Source organism: Plutella xylostella, chromosome 29, assembly GCF_932276165.1.
Source record: "Plutella xylostella chromosome 29, ilPluXylo3.1, whole genome shotgun sequence".
Lineage (NCBI taxonomy): Eukaryota > Metazoa > Arthropoda > Insecta > Lepidoptera > Plutellidae > Plutella > Plutella xylostella.
In genome coordinates, this window is record NC_064009.1 from 5,907,960 (window position 1) to 5,926,349 (window position 18,390).

General features: G+C 39.2%; 3 protein-coding genes across 3 annotated transcripts; 1 reads left to right on the forward strand and 2 right to left on the reverse strand.

Moving 5' to 3' along the window:
* Nucleotides 1-69: 69 nt before the first annotated feature.
* LOC105395909 (ecto-NOX disulfide-thiol exchanger 2) lies at nt 70-9,333 on the forward strand. Its single transcript, XM_048631525.1, has 10 exons — nt 70-202; nt 441-620; nt 732-1,537; nt 1,622-1,855; nt 5,840-6,023; nt 7,039-7,145; nt 7,654-7,782; nt 7,977-8,123; nt 8,452-8,595; nt 8,950-9,333. Exons 1-10 carry the CDS (start codon nt 184-186, stop codon nt 9,142-9,144), a joined length of 2,145 nt encoding a protein of 714 aa, XP_048487482.1. The 5' UTR covers nt 70-183; the 3' UTR covers nt 9,145-9,333.
* A 200-nt stretch (nt 9,334-9,533) lies between these two features.
* LOC105384758 (dynein intermediate chain 3, ciliary) lies at nt 9,534-12,691 on the reverse strand. Its single transcript, XM_038117855.2, has 11 exons — nt 12,387-12,691; nt 12,133-12,280; nt 11,633-11,885; nt 11,354-11,463; nt 11,068-11,219; nt 10,838-10,972; nt 10,679-10,760; nt 10,426-10,604; nt 10,142-10,274; nt 9,963-10,067; nt 9,534-9,762 (listed from the first exon to the last, which is right to left on the reverse strand). The coding sequence occupies exons 1-11, from the start codon at nt 12,599-12,601 to the stop codon at nt 9,565-9,567; spliced, it is 1,710 nt and encodes a 569-aa protein (XP_037973783.2). The 5' UTR covers nt 12,602-12,691; the 3' UTR covers nt 9,534-9,564.
* A 248-nt stretch (nt 12,692-12,939) lies between these two features.
* On the reverse strand, nt 12,940-17,652 carry LOC105395914 (meiosis-specific with OB domain-containing protein). Its single transcript, XM_038118849.2, has 9 exons — nt 17,360-17,652; nt 17,193-17,254; nt 16,934-17,087; nt 16,611-16,691; nt 16,361-16,454; nt 15,671-15,840; nt 14,802-14,961; nt 13,456-13,558; nt 12,940-13,146 (listed from the first exon to the last, which is right to left on the reverse strand). Exons 1-9 carry the CDS (start codon nt 17,604-17,606, stop codon nt 12,988-12,990), a joined length of 1,230 nt encoding a protein of 409 aa, XP_037974777.2. The 5' UTR covers nt 17,607-17,652; the 3' UTR covers nt 12,940-12,987.
* Between the last annotated feature and the right edge of the window lie 738 nt (nt 17,653-18,390).

Consider the following 18,390-nt stretch of genomic DNA (forward strand, 5'->3'; position numbering starts at 1 on the left):
ATTCTGAGCGTGCCATCTCTTTGCATGAAGTATGAACATGCTATTTAGTCTGTGGTGCCATAGACTAGAAACTAGAAGAGAAAAAACACTTGCGCTGCATCGCCGCTTGTTGTTTTACAAATCCATAAAATTACCTTTTCTGCACTAAATACCTAATTAAATCCAATTAATTTTGATTTAAGTATGCAGAAGAATCACGGTGGTAAGTATTGTCATCTTCATTTACGTTATAGAATACTGAAACTACAAAATAAGTTCGAACAAAGCAGCCTGCTTTGGGCTTCAGCCACCTTCAGCATTGATAGGTAGGTACTCTTAATATCAAAGGATTGATGAAATAATCCTTTGATAAATTCGAGTAGAACAAAAAGCAAGGGATAGGAAGCGTATAATTATGCCTGCATGATATTTGATATACTTTGAATTTGATACTTTTATAGGTGGAAGACGGGACAGGTCCCGGTCCCCCATAGCTGTAGACCAGGTGGGTCGAAGAAGGGGGTCTTCTAATAATAAGCAGAACAATTATTCACAAATGGATAACAACGGTGTGGCCGATATGTCCAACAACATGGCCAATAATATGAATGCTATGATGATGAACAATATGTATCAACAAGGTAAGTTTTATTAGCTAACCTAGTAACACTAGCTATACCTGCAAGTATTGCTTCATTCTTCACTTTTATCTGGTTGAGATCTGTGTTAAATATAGGCAATATTCATTTCAGGAAATATGATGATGTCAGGAATGTTTCCCAATATGATGATGCAAAATATGATGGGTGGTGGAATGATGCAAGCAGGGAATATGGACATGATGTCTGGGGCTATGCAGGGAGCAATGCCTGGAATGCAAGGGATGATGCAGGGAGCCGTGCAGGGATCAATGCCAACTGGCATGCAAGGCACTGTGCAGCCACCACTGCCTGGCCAGATTCAGCCCCCACTGCCTGGGCAGATTCAACCACCTTTACCTGGACAAAATATGCCCACCACTGGAATGGAAATGATGCCACAACAGACAATGGACATAGCGCCGATGCCTGCTCCACCATTGCCCCCAAACAGTGGGTCTATGGACATGAACATCATGGGAGGCATGATGATGGATCCCTCCATGATGGGCATGGGCAACATGGGCATGTACTCCAACATGGGAGGAGACATGGCCATCTCTCCTGTTAAGGAAGAAATTGTACTTAAACACTGCATTCTGACCCCGGCGGACCCAGGAACAGCTGAACCTCCAAGGAGAATGAAGCCACTGGGATGCCGCACCATCTTTGTTGGGGGTCTCCCTGACAAAATCAAAGAAAGTATAGTCAGGGACATATTTGAGAGATATGGTCGTATCCACCAGCTGAGGCTATCCAAGAAAAACTTCTGTCACATCAGATTTGATAGGGAGAATTGTGTCGACCTTGCTATGCAGTTGTCTGGGTATCGCATCAAATTAGTAGATAAAGATAGTAAAGACAAAGAAGATGAAGACAACCATTCAAATACTGGGTGGCTTCATGTTGATTATGCCATAGTGAGTTTCAATCGTACAATATTGCTGTTATTAAATACATATCCAAGAATTTTGTAATGCAATTTATTTTCTTTACCATTACAGAGTCGGGATGATCAAAATGAATATGAGAGGAAGCAGAGACAAGTGCTGCGAGCCCAGCAGGCGCAGATGGAGCAGCTCACCGCGCAGCAGGAGTATGCGGCTGCCATGACCGGCCGGCAGGCACCGGCCATGTACAGATCCCCTTCGCCACCAATCAGGCCATTCAGCAATGCGGCTATAACACAGATGTCTGAGAAAATTAAAAGTGAAGAACATTTTGCAGTTATTCTCCCTGTAAGTTAATATTTTGGTTCTTAATCGTCAAGACAGTCATGTCATACAACATACATCATCACTCAATAAAACTTGTGATGCAACTCAGTAATAATTACATGATATTAATCATAATAATCACATGGTATTATATACCTAAGGAAAGATGAAAAGTCTCCACATATGAAAATTGCCTCGGAAACAGATATTGAAAACCTACGGAAGAATAGTTTTTTAGAGCGGTCCTAGAGTGCTATACTTATTATGTCATTGATCTACTGATACATTGTACTCTTTTCATTCTTATGCATGATTTAAAATATGTAACTCATAATTACTTCTTTTTCACAAAACAATTGACACTTTACACATACAAACAAATACTCAGAGTGGATTCTTACAATAAAGTACACCTCAGCTCCATAAAGCGTAACTACATCTTAGCTATTGCCGTATTTATATATACCTACTACAAAAATCAATCAACAGGATCACTTATACCGCATTGTAAACAGTTATAAATATATATAAAGTTTCCAATGATATTGATGACTGCTCTATAACGGAATCATGTGAATGCGATGTCGAACAATGTAAAAAAATATATCCATCACAAGTAACGCTATCGGTTTTAACTCAAAACATTAGGAGTATAAACAAAAACTTTGCAGATTTTGATATATTTTTAAACAGACTAGGAATTGAATGTGATATACTTATCCTAACAGAGTGTTGGTTGTCATGTGTCACTTCTATACCTACTATTAATGGATATTGTTCCTTCGCAAGCACAAACAATCCACTGCAAAATGATGGAGTTATTATCTATATTAAGGATGAACTATCCTTTACCGTTGAAGAACCGCTACTTCAAAACTGTAACAGCCTACTAATAAAAATTGAACGCAATGACACAGCAATATTAGCGGTTTATCGTTCACCTTCATATAAAAATGTAAGCCCGTTTTTGCTCTCGCTCAACCAAACATTGGAAAAAATATCAAATTTCAAAAATATATCCCTGGTCGGTGACCTTAACCTTGACCTAATCTCAGAAAGTCCAAATTCCTCCGTTGAACAATATCTGACACTTACGGCGTATCATGGGCTGTCACCTACCCACTATTTAGTTACTCGCGATGATAGTGGGACATGTATAGATCATGCGCTTCTGAAATCTACTTTTCCATCCATCACTATAGTCCCACAATCTACTATTACGGATCACAAAACCGTCATTCTATGTTTGAAAAAGCCACAATCCCGACACTATGCATCCTCAAACCGCCTTGTTATTGACCAAGAAGGACTGAGCGACTCCATTAACAAAATCAATTTCGACCATCTTTATAATCTCACGGAATGCAATGCAGCTATGGATTGTTTCATTAATTCATTAAAAACGGCTCTGGAAAATAACACCGCAATAGTTCCCTTATCATGTCGTAAAAAGATAATTAAACCGTGGATCACGCCTGGGCTGTTACGCTGTATGCGAAACAGAGACAAGCTACATAAAAAATCTAAAGCCAGTCCAGATGACTTAATTATAAAATCAACGTATATCCGTTATAGAAATTTCTGCTGTAAAATTCTAAAAAAAGTTAAACGTAGTTACGAAAGAGAACTTATTCAAAAGGCAGGTAACGATAGTAAACAGCTGTGGGATACCATTAAGAATATTACAAATACATCTAAAGTTATAAATTTTCCTAAGGAGTTACTGACACTTAAAGATAATCCCCAGAAATCTGTTGATTACATTAATAAATATTTTTCTTCTGTGGGTGAAACATTGGCAAACAAAATCACATCTTCACAACCCCATATCAATAATATAAAATAATCTACTATATTATCTCCTAACGACTCATTTGTACTAATTGACACAGATGAAGAGGAAGTTATATAGTAATAGTTTAATACTAACGCTTAAAAATAAATGCTCAGTAGGACATGATGGTATTACTAATAAATTATTAAAGGATTTTAGACATCAACTTGTGCCACACCTTACATACATATTTAATATGTGCTTAGCAAATGGAATATTCCCATATGCCTTAAAAAGGTCCCAAATTTCCCCAATACATAAGGGAGGTGACAGAAACCATATTTTAAACTACAGGCCAATATCGATCTTACCATCTATATCAAAATTATTGGAAAAAATTATAAATTCGAGACTAATTAAATACCTAGAGGACAAAAACATTATATCAGATAATCAGTTTGGTTTTAGGAAAGGCAAATCTACGGATGATGCTGTAAGTACTCTCACAAATTTTATAGCACAGAAATTAGACGAGGGTAAAAAATGCATTGCAATATTTTTAGATTTGGCCAAGGCCTTTGATACGGTGTCTGTCCCTATCCTTATCTATAAATTGCAGAAAATAGGTGTCAGAGGTACGCAGCTAGCCCTATTTTCTGATTACTTAACAGGTAGATCACAATGTGTTAAGGTAGGATCTCACACTAGTACCAATCTTTCCGTGACGTATGGTGTCCCGCAAGGTAGTATCTTGGGGCCTACCCTTTTTCTCATATACATTAATGATCTCCTATGCCTTGACTCATTTCATGGCAAAATCATTTCTTACGCAGATGATACTGCTCTTATCTTCACCGCTAAATCATGGAATGAGACATACCTACTTGCACAAAATGGTCTAAATACAGTTAGGAATTGGCTAAAAGATAACATCCTCACCCTAAACAGCGAAAAAACTAAGTATTTAGCTTTTTCAATACGAAATTGTTCACAAGACCTTAAATTAATTGCACATGACTGTCAGAGCGACCCATCTTCCGATTATAATTGCCAATGCAAACCTTTAGAACGCGTATCATTCATCAAATATTTGGGCGTTATCATTGATAGTAACCTAAGCTTCAAGCAACATATTTTTAATTTAAGCAAAAAAGTGAGAAAACTTATATATGTCTTTAAAAACTTGAGACATGTGGTTCCTCGTCATACGCTGAAGCAGATTTATTATGCCCTCTGTCAGTCACTGATTTCATACTGCATTTCTTCTTGGGGAGGTGCACCTAAAACTACACTCAAACAGCTGGAAGTATCGCAAAGAGCTATACTTAAGATCTGCAGTTTTAAACCGATTATCTATCCAACCAAGCTTCTCTATGAATATTGTCAGGTTTTTACTGTACGGCAGCTGTTTTTGTGTAGTATTATACTGAAACAACACTCAATGTTGCAATACAATCCTAAAATCCTCTCGAGGCGTAGGTGGTTTACGGTATGCAGAAGCTCTTTCAAACCCAAGACTATGTTCATTCACAGATTTTTCAATTTTCTAGGTACACATATATACAATAAAATTAATAAAATTCTTAATACCTACCCAATGAATATTATAGCTGTTAAAAAAACTATAACTCCTTGGATACAGAGTCTAACTTATGACGAGACTGAAGACTTATTGGTTATTCAACAATAAACACGACTTAACAATCGTTTTATAATTAATAATAAACTAGGTAAATACAGGAATCCACATCTTTAACTATTACACACCCTCTCACACACACTCACACACTTACATATTTACACATCGAGAGGACTCACCACATACTTATTTTATTAATATATTTATAGGAATTAATTATTTAACTAGGTAATTAAGCTTAATCAAATCATGTTTATGTTCGTTACGTTTCTCTACTTTGCGTTAACAGATGTCTAATATTATTTAAGATTACTGAGGATAGAGGCGCTGAATGCTGAAATACAGGCCATAAACCTAGTTCAGCATCAGATGCTATGTTTATAACACATTCTTACATATTACTTTAGTATTAATCAACTAGTTAAGAATTTTGTGTAACAAACTAAACTGTTTATCAAATAAATATTTATTATTATTATTATTATTAATTCTAAATCTCCACCATGACAGTTATTTTTTTGTACAATTTTCTATTCTTATGTAAGCCAGTGATAAAGATAAGCTATACTAACATAAGATTGTTAATTTTCAGACTCTGCTTGCCTGGTTAGAAAGAGGAGAATGTTCAAAGAAAAACTCAAATCAGTTTTACTCCATGATTCAAGCCACCAACTCTCACATTCGAAGGCTTTACAGTGAGAAAATGCAGTCAGAAGAGGAACTGCAAGAGTTCAAGGAAAGAACTAAACAAAAAATTGAGAATATAATCGAGCAACGTAAGTAGAATAAAACATTTTTGCCTTTGAATCAGTCAGTCAGGCAGTCACTCGGTCAGTCAGTCAGTCAGTCAGTCAGTCAGTCAGTCAGTCGGTCTTTACAGTCCATACATTGTATTATAGTTATGTATTACTAGCCACTTCTGATTATGTCAATGATTCTGATATTATGAATCCACTTGTCTAGTAATGGTGAGTAAACTCTGGAGCCACTTTGTATTACTTCTATCTAAAGCCCTGTTGGTTTGTATTAGGTTGCTCTGTAAAATAAAAATAACATGCCACGAGGTAACTCCTCTAACTCTGTTATAGCCTGCATTTACTTGGCTATTGCATCTTGTGATGGACATTTCACGTTGTGTTTACTGATTACACGCATGCAATGTACACCGCGGCCGCGGCCTGTATCTAATCACTGTGAATTGTCGATCGCAATGCAGCAGAACTTTTAAAGAAAATAAAATGATTTGGTATGCTAAGTAAGTCATTGGGCCCAACGCCACGTTAATGAATTCAGTAAACTTTCTTTGAAATGGAATAGTTTTAAAATCAGTATAATAATATCAACTTTACTTTGCATACCGAATAAGGCTGGTACATTTAATCCTCGATAAACTAAAAGGGATGTGTAAGTTTTATGTTTCGACAATCATTTTTATCTTTGATTTGACTTTTATTATCTTTGTACTCCTGTTATTTAAAACTAATTAAGAATGAAAAATACATTACCTCTAAGTAAAGATAAGCAATGTATTGTCCAGACATAATAAATGGGGCAAGTCATGTGTCGGTGACACGTTAGTAAGTCAGGCCATGCGCGATCGAGAGACATCTTCGAGCCAGTACAAACTACTCTAGCAGAAAAGCTACAAGCTCAGGCTATACTCCGCCATTTACAGTAATTACTATATCATGATAACCTGTGCTCAGATAAGCCCGAGTCTCCGAGTGTGCTATGGTATGTGTGGTTGTTTGGCCACAGTTTTGCTCTTTAACATGTATTTGTGCAACTCAGTCGAACAGGTGGGGAAAGTGTTTAACGCCGCCACTCATCAGCGCGTATGGGATCACTTCACTAAGCCTCAGAGGAAAAACATTGAAACATGGCAGAAAATGACTCAGGTACGTTCTATGGTCATAGTACATATAATCTATACAGCTCTGTTTAAAGCGACACATTGTACTGTTCCTAAAGTAGACGACACTTAGGAGACATATTATCGGACAAGTCCATCAACATCGGCAGAAGAACAGAACTTTAAACTTTCTTATGATCTGTAAAAAAATACTGTGCACAGTCTAGATCGTAAAACTCGTAAGTCAGGGACATGAATTTGGGGTGCGGATACTACGAAACAACGAAGCGAGTGTCATACTCATCGGATTATGTCCCCATATGAGTCGCAATTACAATGAAGCTCTTACTACAGAAAATAACTTGCAACTGAAATATTTTCGGGAGAGTTTAATAAACAACTACTCTGAGACAGGTGAGATGGTCAAGTCATAAGGCTGTTAACTTGGTGGTAACGTAAAAAACGTAAATGTCTTAACATTTAAATTATTTAATAGTTATAAAATCTTCCCTCTTGAATCGAGGCTCTTTATAAAAATATATATAATTTTTCAGGACTTTTCAAACCTGAAAGATGAATTTTTGGAGAAGTTCGAGAATGAACACAACAATGAAAATAATATGGACATGGGCAACGGATACAATATGGAGTCTATGAATGACGAAGTAAACCAACAGCTCAAGGTAAAGGTTTTAATTTATGAATCTTAGATCGAAGAAAAGAGATAAATCAGTCGACTCAGATATGTTCAATTTAGATAGTAGGTTATACCTATTGCTGCTCAGATAAATAAATAACGACAGGGACCAAAACATAATTTTTATGTTTATTATTGTCAAAATGTACCTAATGTTAAATTTTATACTGCCATTTACAGCGCGAAAACGAAAGTCTCCAGTTCCAGTTGGAAGCGTACAAGAATGAAGTAGACGTCATAAAGTCCGAATCCAAGAAAGAGATGGAGAAGTTCAAGGCACAGTTCATCGCGCGGCAGGCGCTTCAGAGCACTTTGGAACAGAAGAACGTGAGTGTTGACACATTTTTTGTATAATAATACTAAATCACGCTTATGAAGAGAAGCCGTGTTCAGCAACAGTAGATTGGCGTTGGGCTATGTTAAGCTGGATACTGGATGGTGCAATGGTTAATATCTGAGTGCCGTGCACAGGGTTCCGGATTGGCTCCAACCCGCCTGCTAACCGTGAAGATTGTGGCAATTAATCTCTATTCTTGGAGGTCGCCATGTCATGCGGTGGGATGTGTATTTGTTTTGTATACCATTAACCTATCACATACCGGGAAATCAGAGCAAAATTAAAAATGTGGTTAAACTATGACCATGTCAATTCCAGCCGCCGCTGCCATCGCCGGTGGTGAAGCCGCCGCCGCCGCCGCCGCTGCCCGAGGACCTGGACGCCAAGGTGCACATCAAGGACGAGGTGGAAGCCGGCTGCGGGGAGGCCAAGCTGATCGGGGTCATGTCGGCGTTCTTGCAGGTACTTGGAGATTATGTATTTTGTTTTATATGTATTCTCTGTATTTTAAACTGAAATATTATTGTTTAGTTGTTCTCTTTGAGTTATTATTGTTTTGTGCTATGAAACCATGAATTCAATCAACCACAAATTCATAACGTCATGTTACATATTCCTTGGTGGAACTTTTAGCTTATCTAAACAAGCTAATGAATCAACAATAAATAATATCGTATCAATCTAATGTATAAAAAGCTATAGGTTTTTTTAAAAATTCTATCATGTGTCCTAAAGTCCCAATGCTCCCCTTTTACTAAAACTCACGCACTTCAACAACATCTAAGTATCCGTACTAACTAAACAATTTAATCCCAGGTGCACCCACAAGGAGCGAGCTTGGACTACGTAGTATCCTACGTCCGAGCCCTATTCCCGCACGTCTCACAAGCGACAGTGCACCACGTGCTTCAGAAGCATGCGGACGTGTTCCAACGCACCACGAGCGGCGTCGGCGCGAACATCGAGAACCGCTGGGCATTCGTCGCCTTCACGCCGACACCATCGGCATAGCAATCACAGGTAGACGGAGACATGTCGACGGCTCCGCGGAAAAAAGTATCGCTCGTGTTTAAGACGAATGTGTAGCTTTAATTTTTGGTCTACGATCGTAGTTTTGTAGTGTTGAAGTGAACAAAACGTATTTTCTAATCAGTAGAATATGGATGGAAGTAATTTTACAATAAATATCTTCATAGTAATTTTGCATCTTTTATTGACTTTAGGCTATTAATGTAATTTTATTGCTTATAATGTAATATAATATCTTTGTCAACTATATTATAAAGACCTTTGCCAATGTCAGATTGACCAGAGACTAGGAGACCCACAATAACAAATATAATTTGTTTGACCCGTCCAGACACCAGTAACTATAGGTATTTCAATCTCTATTGGACGCTACTAAAGCTCATGGTTTGTCTAGTGTACCATTCACTTAGGTTGCTGCGCCTGCAGCTCGCTGACAGTCTGCTCGTACTCCGCAGTGGCCTCCACCAGGTCCTTGTCGCCGGCCGTGGGGTCGCTCTCGGCCGCGGCGGCGCCACCGTCGCGGTCCTGCCGCATGCGCAGGCGCAGCTCACGCATGCGCGCCTCCAGGATGCGCTCGCGCTTGTTCTCGCGGTCTAAGATCTGTATAGGAATGTTTTATGAAGTTGATGTGTATTTGGGAGACACTTAAGTTTTTTTCATCACCATCAGCCACTTTTATTTTTATGTAATGTTATAATGTTTACGTTTATAATTTTCTATACAAAGTAGTATGACATCGTTGAAGTTAAACTAGGAGAAGCTTTAATGAAGGTTTCTTTAAAATTTAAGTAGGTACTTACATGAGTCAGTAGCTGTTTGTCGTTTTTATCAGCTGTTCCCAGATTATGGGATAATTCAGCCAAGTAAATTGTTCCCTTGCTACTACCGCATGCCACCAGTAAACCCTGAAAAAAATATACTCTTAAATATATATCGGCTGTAATTTTTTAGATAATATGCATAGAAAAATCATTCTTACACTTTCGTGTGGCCGAAGCTTGAGTAAGGGTTCGTCACAGAGCTGGGCCGTCACTATTGGCGCGCTTCTACGCCTCAACAGATCCCAGCAAGACAAACATCCATCCCATTGTGTTACTAGCATCAAGGAAAACCTGAAAATACAATAATTATGTAAATAAGTACCTTAATAGGTCCTTCTTGCAAATGCAGTAAAGAATGACTATCCGATGTACGTCAACAGATGGAAAACATAAAGCCCATAATTATGTATAGGTCGAATCATCTCTAAGGTCATCTGTTTACCTGATAGGATTCCAGGCACCGTCAGTGAGTTTAGTACGATGCGAGTACGTCCACAGTATTGAAGACTCCTTGCAGTCTTCACTCCACACTCTCGCCGTCCAGTCCCCAACTGTTAGGAAGTTCTTTAGAAATGTCGGATTTCTTTGTAGCGCATACACTGGGCCTAAATGTGCTTCGTACTGAAAATAGTTTTGACATTAGATATTGCAATTTTTTGGTTGGGAATGTTTGTTTTTGGTAGCAAAAAACTTACTTTACATGGTAGTTTTTCAATGGGTGTTTTGCCTTTGCGGTTTCCTCCAATGACTAGACCCGTTTCTGTGCCAACCATAAATCTGAAACACCCAATCTGTTTGTGTAAAATATTCTGTATCTTTACATGCTAGTACCTCATAGATTCATATACTTTTACCTTGTTGGTATAGTAGGCTCGTATTCAAGAGCTGATATTCCTATTGCATTATCAATGCTTTGGGTGTCAGTTACATTTTTAACCATGTCTATTATCATTGTATCTGTTGGTTCATTCATATTGCGAGTGTCCCACCTGCAATCATTAAAATTTTATGTTTATAAATTATATCCTTAAAATTATTATTACACATATGTAACATGAAAACCAACAATAAAAAACATAGGTACCATTTAACAACGCCATCTGGTGAGGCAGAGAAGAATTCCGCTCCAGTTTTGGAGTTGATAAAGAGTACATTTCTCACTAAATCGCGATGAGCTACGTGCGGAGGACATATTGTTGTAGGTTCACCTCCTCGACGCATATCCCAAAAGCCTACCTAAAACAAAATTAGAACGTGCATAAAAACAGAATATAAACAGGACCATTGCATACGTTTTGAAGCTACCTTTAATTAGGCTTTAGCCATACACGTTGAACTTGCAAAACAATTAGCAATAGTCGGATACTTACTTGCCCATTGAGCAAGCCTCCAACCAGTGTGTGTTGATCTCGAGGGTTGTATTGCAGGTCTAGGAGTGGCTGGGGCGGCTTAATTATCAGCTCGGGTGCGTTTGCATTTTCTGCAATTACAAAAGGCCATCAATGTATTTCCATATTCCGTAACTACTTTACAAGTAACATAATTGTGTTGAAATTCTGAATAACTTGTCTTTATTTATTAGATTTAATTTAATTGTAACTTTTTCATGGAGAACCGATAGTATTGTATTAAATGCTTTACAATCTTACCAATATCCCAAATATACGACAGCTGTGTATTCCTACAATTCCTGATATCAATATCGGCATGAGCTGAAGCCAGCCTGGCGCCGCCGTCGCTCTGCCAAGACAGCGAGCGCACGGGGCGGCGAGTGCCCGGCTCTCGGTACACGTTGACTGTGTGACAACTACTGTGTTCCACCGGGGGGATGGATGGGAGCTCCGAGTAGTAGGTTTGGTACATGTCCACCGCGTTGTTTTGCAGGATATTGTGCTCCATGCTCTGTGAATTGTTTAAACTGTTTCAGCTAGGTACTAAGATTAGTAAATATAAATAATATTTACAGGAAATACATGACTGGACAGCATAACAACTGAAAGCCTTTTTGGTTTTGGCCCATGAATCTTATGATACATGATATAAATATTTTATTTTCACATGTAAGGCCCATGTCGAAAGTGGCGCCACCTGCTGGTATCTATTATCTTTGCGTTTGCAACTTTGCACCCTCCAAATTAAATCTACTTACATGTCCCAAATGCATAACTGCGTGAATGTAAGCGTCGTCTTTTTCAATTTTGCGTCGATATCGTTGAGTTGCCTCTGGGTCATTCATGTTGATGTCTTTTGGCCACCCCCCTTCTATGTGATTCATGCCACTGCTTGTGTATTCGGCTCTGAAGTAATTTTCATAACACATCAAATAAGTAATATAGGGGTTTAGTTTACCACTTGTTAAGCTGTACCTAATAATGAATAAACCATGGTCAAGTAGGTACTTACCGAACAGAATTAACCCAATGTTCAGCCATAACAGGAGCATTTTGCACTTCAGCGTGTATAGGGTTTCTCATGACGTAATTTTTATACAAAGCCGGGTTGCACGGTATACTGACCACCAGCTCAGGGGTCGTATCTTCAAACAACAACTGCTTCCCAAACTCCCGTCTACGCTTTGTGTATTCGTATGTGATTTCGGTCTTTTCTGGTTTTTCCATTTTCAATTTATGTGCTCTCGTTTCTTAACTTTCAACAACAATAACTTAGCGAACTCCTTCTAAGTGAATGTTAAATCGATAGGTACTAAGAAATCCATAGTTACCGGACTAACAGATTTATATTACAGCGAGCGCTTATACATCTATATTAGATGTAGTAACTAGGATATAACCATACATATTAGGTATTTAAGCAGGTATATTGAAACACTGGATCAAAGTTAGAGTAGACATTGATATGAAAGGATAGACGCCATAAGTTCAAAACAATGATGTTATGAGGAGTAATAATAATCAAATAGCCTATAAACGAGAACAACACCTTATAAACTTTATTAAAGTCAATCTAATGAACATACATGGAAATTAACAATGACAAATGCAAATCAATACAAAGGTATAGGGTCGGCCGGGGACGCGCGACGTAGAGCCAACACGATGAGTCGGGGCGGAGACGCCGCCAGCCTCACGCTGCATTGTTCTAGAAGCACCTTCCACCGCAGGGCAGACCGCTCGTCCGCTGATAACGCCTTCAGCTTTTCTGTCTAAGGATAAGAAACATGGATTAAAAAACTTCTTTATCTTATTTTTGTGACTGTGATAAACATAAGAGCTAGACTAGGGATTGTCACCGTGATAAGTAATAGGATTTCCATCAGATTAGCGTCAGTCGCTGGTCGCTGACTGCGCAGGGTGCGGTGCGCCTGGCACATAATTAGGCACATTAACACCAATATCACCATATATGCGTCATTCGAAGGTAGGTAGATGATAGATGTAATATATGTATAGTAGGTACCTAAGTAAACCTTTTATTCCCAGATTGAGGTCAACTTATATTAGTAGATACTTACAGAATGTCCTAAAGTGTCTTCTAGTATATTGAGTGGTATTTTTGCATTGAGTTCTCCGGTATGGTCTGAGAAGCGTACTCTTATCTCTTCGTTTTGCTCATTTCTATAGACAAAGAAATTGAAAATAATGTAAGCAGGTTATCGTAGGGCTATGTTTTATGAGTAGGGGAACCCGGGGTAAGATGGGGTCGCGGGGTAAGACGGGGCCCCCCACATATATGCAAAACTATACATCTCAGGAATCTGAGTAATGAGCCAATAGAAAGGCTTAAATGATTGACCTTTAGTGCGCCAGTGACAGCAGGTGTGAGCGCATGCGTTTTTTGTGTAAGCTCAATTGTTTGTTTTTACATGGTTTTTACGTAGTGTCCATGTTATTTTTGACCGGTAGAAACAACGTCACAACACAGTAAGTAAAACAGTGGCATTTTTGGTAATTGTGTGTTTTTATTAAAGGTTTGGTACGCCTTGTTTAAATATGTGCAAATTCACTTTAACATCGAAAGTATTTTTTTATTAATTATTTTTATAAAAAATATAACGTGGGGCGAGACGGGGTATTTTTGGAGGGGCAAGATAGGGTACGGTTTTTTCTCCAACCCGATATTTGACATTGTAGAAGGGCTCTAAAAGGGCTACAGGGAAGATGGCTAAAAAGACAAAGCAGATACTGCCTACGAAGCAGAATAACAACGAAGATGACTGTGTCTACCTCTACTGTGAGGATATCAACAGTCCTACTTTAAATCTAAGAGAAACTGGGTCGGATGTCAAACTGGCAGGCGTTGGGCTCACACTACAGGTGCTGGTGTTGACGATAAAAACACAGAAGAAGTGTTGTTTGTCTGTTTTGTGACCCACATAGTATACTTACCATCTGGGGCAAGATGGTTTATTTCCCATTTTTTACATTTCTTAAAATAGGTCCATTCTAATGATTACTTTTTTGGCAAAAGCTGTGCCAAAGTGTTCCTCATTAAGTTCCTAATGAGCCATAAATAATTGTTAACGTTGTGGTTATAAATACCTGTTCTTTTTTTCATTTCCCCTTAGCGACCCCGTCTTACCTCGGGTTCCCCATTCCCCTACTCTGTTGTGTACCAATTTGTTTGGATTTGTAGGTATTTCCCTCCTAACTATATTAATTCTAACACTAACATCCCCACAACACAACACAACGGTACCTACATAGTAGCGTATGCAGCGAGGCACAGAAGGTCTGCACTTGCGGGACGCAACTCACGCAACGGACGTAGAGGCGGATGCGGATGTTCCGTTTACCGCAGCACTTCACTAGTGGCACGGACTGTAGTGTACTAGATAGATACAAATACCTGCATACTTACGCAGCTTCCAACAGTTCCTCCAAGTCGAGATGGGTGAGCAGGGCATGCAGCGAGGCACAGAAGGGAGCGCCGGCGCCGAGGCGGTCCTTCACTTGCGCCACGGACGCCGCACTCGCGCGCTCGCCGCTCCACGCCGCCCACGCCGCCGCCTCGCCGCCTCCTACACACAATGAGGATGTTATACCCTTGTTACACCTATCGAGTAGTAGGGGTATGACAGTATCCTCTGCCGATTCTCGGGCAATCAACAGCTAGCAATTGACTGTGTGCTCGGCATAGAATACTGTCTCGGCCACTCTACTCCTCGGTAGGTGTAATCAGGGTATACTTTTCATTGCTCATCAGTGTATTTTAACATACTTAACTACTTAATTCTAATGATGTTGCTGTGCATCTATCATTACCTCTCGGTTCAGTTATGTACCCGATCGTACATGACTGAACTGAATAGCAGTTTGCTAAGGCTATTTCCTATATTTAAACAGTTCATGCAATACACAACTAACTGGTATGCGCCTGGTTCCTGACGTAGAGCAGCAGCGCCTCGGCGTCGGCGGCGTGCGGCTGGTGCGTGAGCACGGAGCGCGCGGCCGCCTGCACGCCGCCAGCACACTAGCGCGTCCGATACGAATACCACGCTCTTCTATACGAATACTGGCATGATGCCTATACTTAGTCAAATATAGCTAGAGCCATATGACGTTAGATCGACAGATGCGTGGTAAATAAAGGATACTGTGCGATCGTGAGGGCACTATTCATAATTAAGCCCGTGTGACAGATAAATACAAAAAGGGCAATGGCCGTTTTTCGCTGTTCTTAGCGACCGACTGTGCTTTAAGCTATTTTCTACAGTTGATGCAACTAACTGGTATGCGCCTGGTTCCTGACGTAGAGCAGCAGCGCCTCGGCGTCGGCGGCGTGCGGCTGGTGCGTGAGCACGGAGCGCGCGGCCGCCTGCACGCGCGCGCCGCGCCGCCACGAGACCAGTGCGTCGGATACGAATAGCACGCTCTCTAGCGGACGCCACTCTTCTGCCCTGTTGAAGGGGGATTTTAGATAGAGATTTGATTCGCTTTTACATACACATCAATCTACAATAATTTCCATGAACCCAAATGAACTAAGCTAGAATTTAAAATGGTAAACGTAGGTAACTATTTAGTAGCCTTTCAGCTAGTTAGTACTTACCATGGAAGTAAGTAGGTGTACGTAGTACCAGTACCTACTTATTACTACAGTTTTAAATAATTAGGCCGTGTCCGCACCGCGAATATTTTTCCGCGCGAATTATATTCCGCGATCGAAGTTCGCTGTTCATACTTGGTTCATACTCAAGAGCACTGCATATTTTTTTTTAGATGCCGGCTAAAAAAAATATGCAGTGCTGTTGAATATGAAGTCATCTATAATCTATGGTTGTTTGTCTATGGTTGAAAATCTCCCATTGCGAATTAATTCCGCGCGGAAAAATATTCGCGGTGCGGACACGGCCTTAGGTCTAGGGTTTGGTAAAAGTACCTAACTAAATTGGAAAGTAAGAAGGTATATTTATTTACCTTTGTATGGAATCTAGATCAAACAAATCCAACAGAAGCGTAGCCGGTGTCGTGTTGTCCATTATTTCAACGCTTCGAACCGTCATATCAACTCCTAAAATATTTCAATAAAAAGGGGATATGAACCATGGTTTTGTACTTATCTACCTACCATAACTTATTATTTACGGTTAATCGGCATAATGTCCAAAACATAATTACTATGGATGTAATAAATATTATAGAAAATATAAATCTAGGTATCACTTACCTGTACGAGTCTTTATAGTCTTCACGGGCTTTACAGATTTAACAACAACCAACAGATCCACGTAGACCTTAGACGTTGACTCTGAAAACATTACTTGGTTAACTTTTCATACGTCCATTTCATATAAATGTACAATAATGGCATATTAACATGACGTAGCTACATAAATAATATTACGGTGTGATGCGAGATGGGGCAGAGAAACCTGACCACTCTCAGATAGCAGTATCACTCTGAAAGTGGTCAGTTTTTTTGCATCATACTATTCATACCTACTGTACCTATCAAGCTTGACAAAGATAGTAACATATATGGCTTAATACCTGGAAGTTTTAAGATCTCCGCTAAACCGTGATAGCCTGAAGATGGTTTCGTGGGTATATGCAGCAACGGCAAGAAGTGACTAAACTCGTTGCCGCTGTGTATGCAAACATCAGAGAAGCCTTCATTCAGCGATAAATAAAACGGAGAAGTAACCTGAAGAGTAGAGAACATAATTGAGGGAGTAATTTTCTAACTATAGGTACGTTGCTTAATAGCTCAATGATTACGATTATAGGTATAACAATGATGAGAACTCACATGAGGTCTGTAATTCTCGTTAGCACCACTTTTAATACAAATCTTTGGAGATGATATTTCAACTGAAATAGTAAAATATATTGAGTTATGTTAAGGATTGGTAATCATATTAATTTTTAATAAGTACCTATCCATTATGCACAAAATATCATGTTAAATGTTCATACCAACGTCGCCAACCAAAAATCTCTCATAAAATGTTGTAACGAAATAATCGGAACCCCAAACATCAACATTGATTGTATCTATTTCGGAATCCCGTATGGTGAATGAGGTTACGCCTCTAGATTCTCCACTTTTCTTTTTAGATTCAAATATGCGTGGACTGTTTTTAGCTATAATAATTCCAACGATGAGGGCATTTTTTATATTTATATTTAAATTGTTTAACCGAAAATTTTGTACTCCCGCCATTTTTCACATGGGTGGTTTATATAATATTTTCCGAATTTCCCGTTTCCCTGATTCCCGCTCATTCACAAAAAGAACCGGAACCGGAAAGAGGTTAAGTTTGCTTGTAACTTAGCTATTTCCGGTTTCTAGGGAAGTACTAATAACGGTTAGTTACAAGATTATGTTCCGTCCTCCCAGTGTCTCAGAATAATAACGGTCTCATGCTGTCCTTAAAATAAATGGACAATCTCAACCACATTGTAGGTACGGTGGCCTGCGCCTAAAAGTATACAGGCTGAGTTTTTAAAATAGCGATCCCTGATGATGAAGGGACCAGCTACATCTGTTATAAATCCGGGGACGTGTTGTGTGTGATGTGTGTAGCAGTGGTGTTTATAAATGTGGATGTGCTTAAGCAGCATGTGAGCTTGAGATCGCTATTTTAAAAACTCCGCCTGTATACTTTTAGGCGCAGGCCACCGTACAGTGAAACTATAAAGTCCTGAAATTAAATGAGGGCACTGCTATCTTTCATGTAGCAACCCTATATAGCGAAACATAACTGACTTTGATACTTGAAATTTTGCCTGTTAACTTCCTACCTATTTATGTATTTTAAAAACAACTTACCATCCACAAAAAAGCTCTTACTTACAAGCTAGAAGGTGTTAATATGAGGGCTAATAGTGAAACCAATAAATATTTATTTAGATAACGTTATTACAACTGTATAAAAAACTGGATCTGTTGACGAAGGGCACACATAGTAAAGACATCAATTTCTCTTTTTGGACGGCCAGTTCTG

Coding starts and splice junctions, on each gene's coding strand:
- LOC105384758 (XM_038117855.2), bottom strand. CDS start 12,601: ATGGAAAAACCAGAAAAGACCGAAATCACATACGAATACACAAAGCGT. Junction 11,220..11,353: donor GAGGCTTGCTCAATGGGCAA/GTAAGTATCCGA, acceptor ATTTTGTTTTAG/GTAGGCTTTTGGGATATGCG. Junction 10,973..11,067: donor CCAGATGGCGTTGTTAAATG/GTACCTATGTTT, acceptor TAATGATTGCAG/GTGGGACACTCGCAATATGA.
- LOC105395909 (XM_048631525.1), top strand. Junction 7,783..7,976: donor AAGTAAACCAACAGCTCAAG/GTAAAGGTTTTA, acceptor TGCCATTTACAG/CGCGAAAACGAAAGTCTCCA. Junction 8,596..8,949: donor TCATGTCGGCGTTCTTGCAG/GTACTTGGAGAT, acceptor ATTTAATCCCAG/GTGCACCCACAAGGAGCGAG.
- LOC105395914 (XM_038118849.2), bottom strand. CDS start 17,606: ATGGCGGGAGTACAAAATTTTCGGTTAAACAATTTAAATATAAATATA. Junction 16,692..16,933: donor GGAGATCTTAAAACTTCCAG/GTATTAAGCCAT, acceptor TAATGTTTTCAG/AGTCAACGTCTAAGGTCTAC. Junction 15,841..16,360: donor GATCTAGATTCCATACAAAG/GTAAATAAATAT, acceptor CCCCTTCAACAG/GGCAGAAGAGTGGCGTCCGC.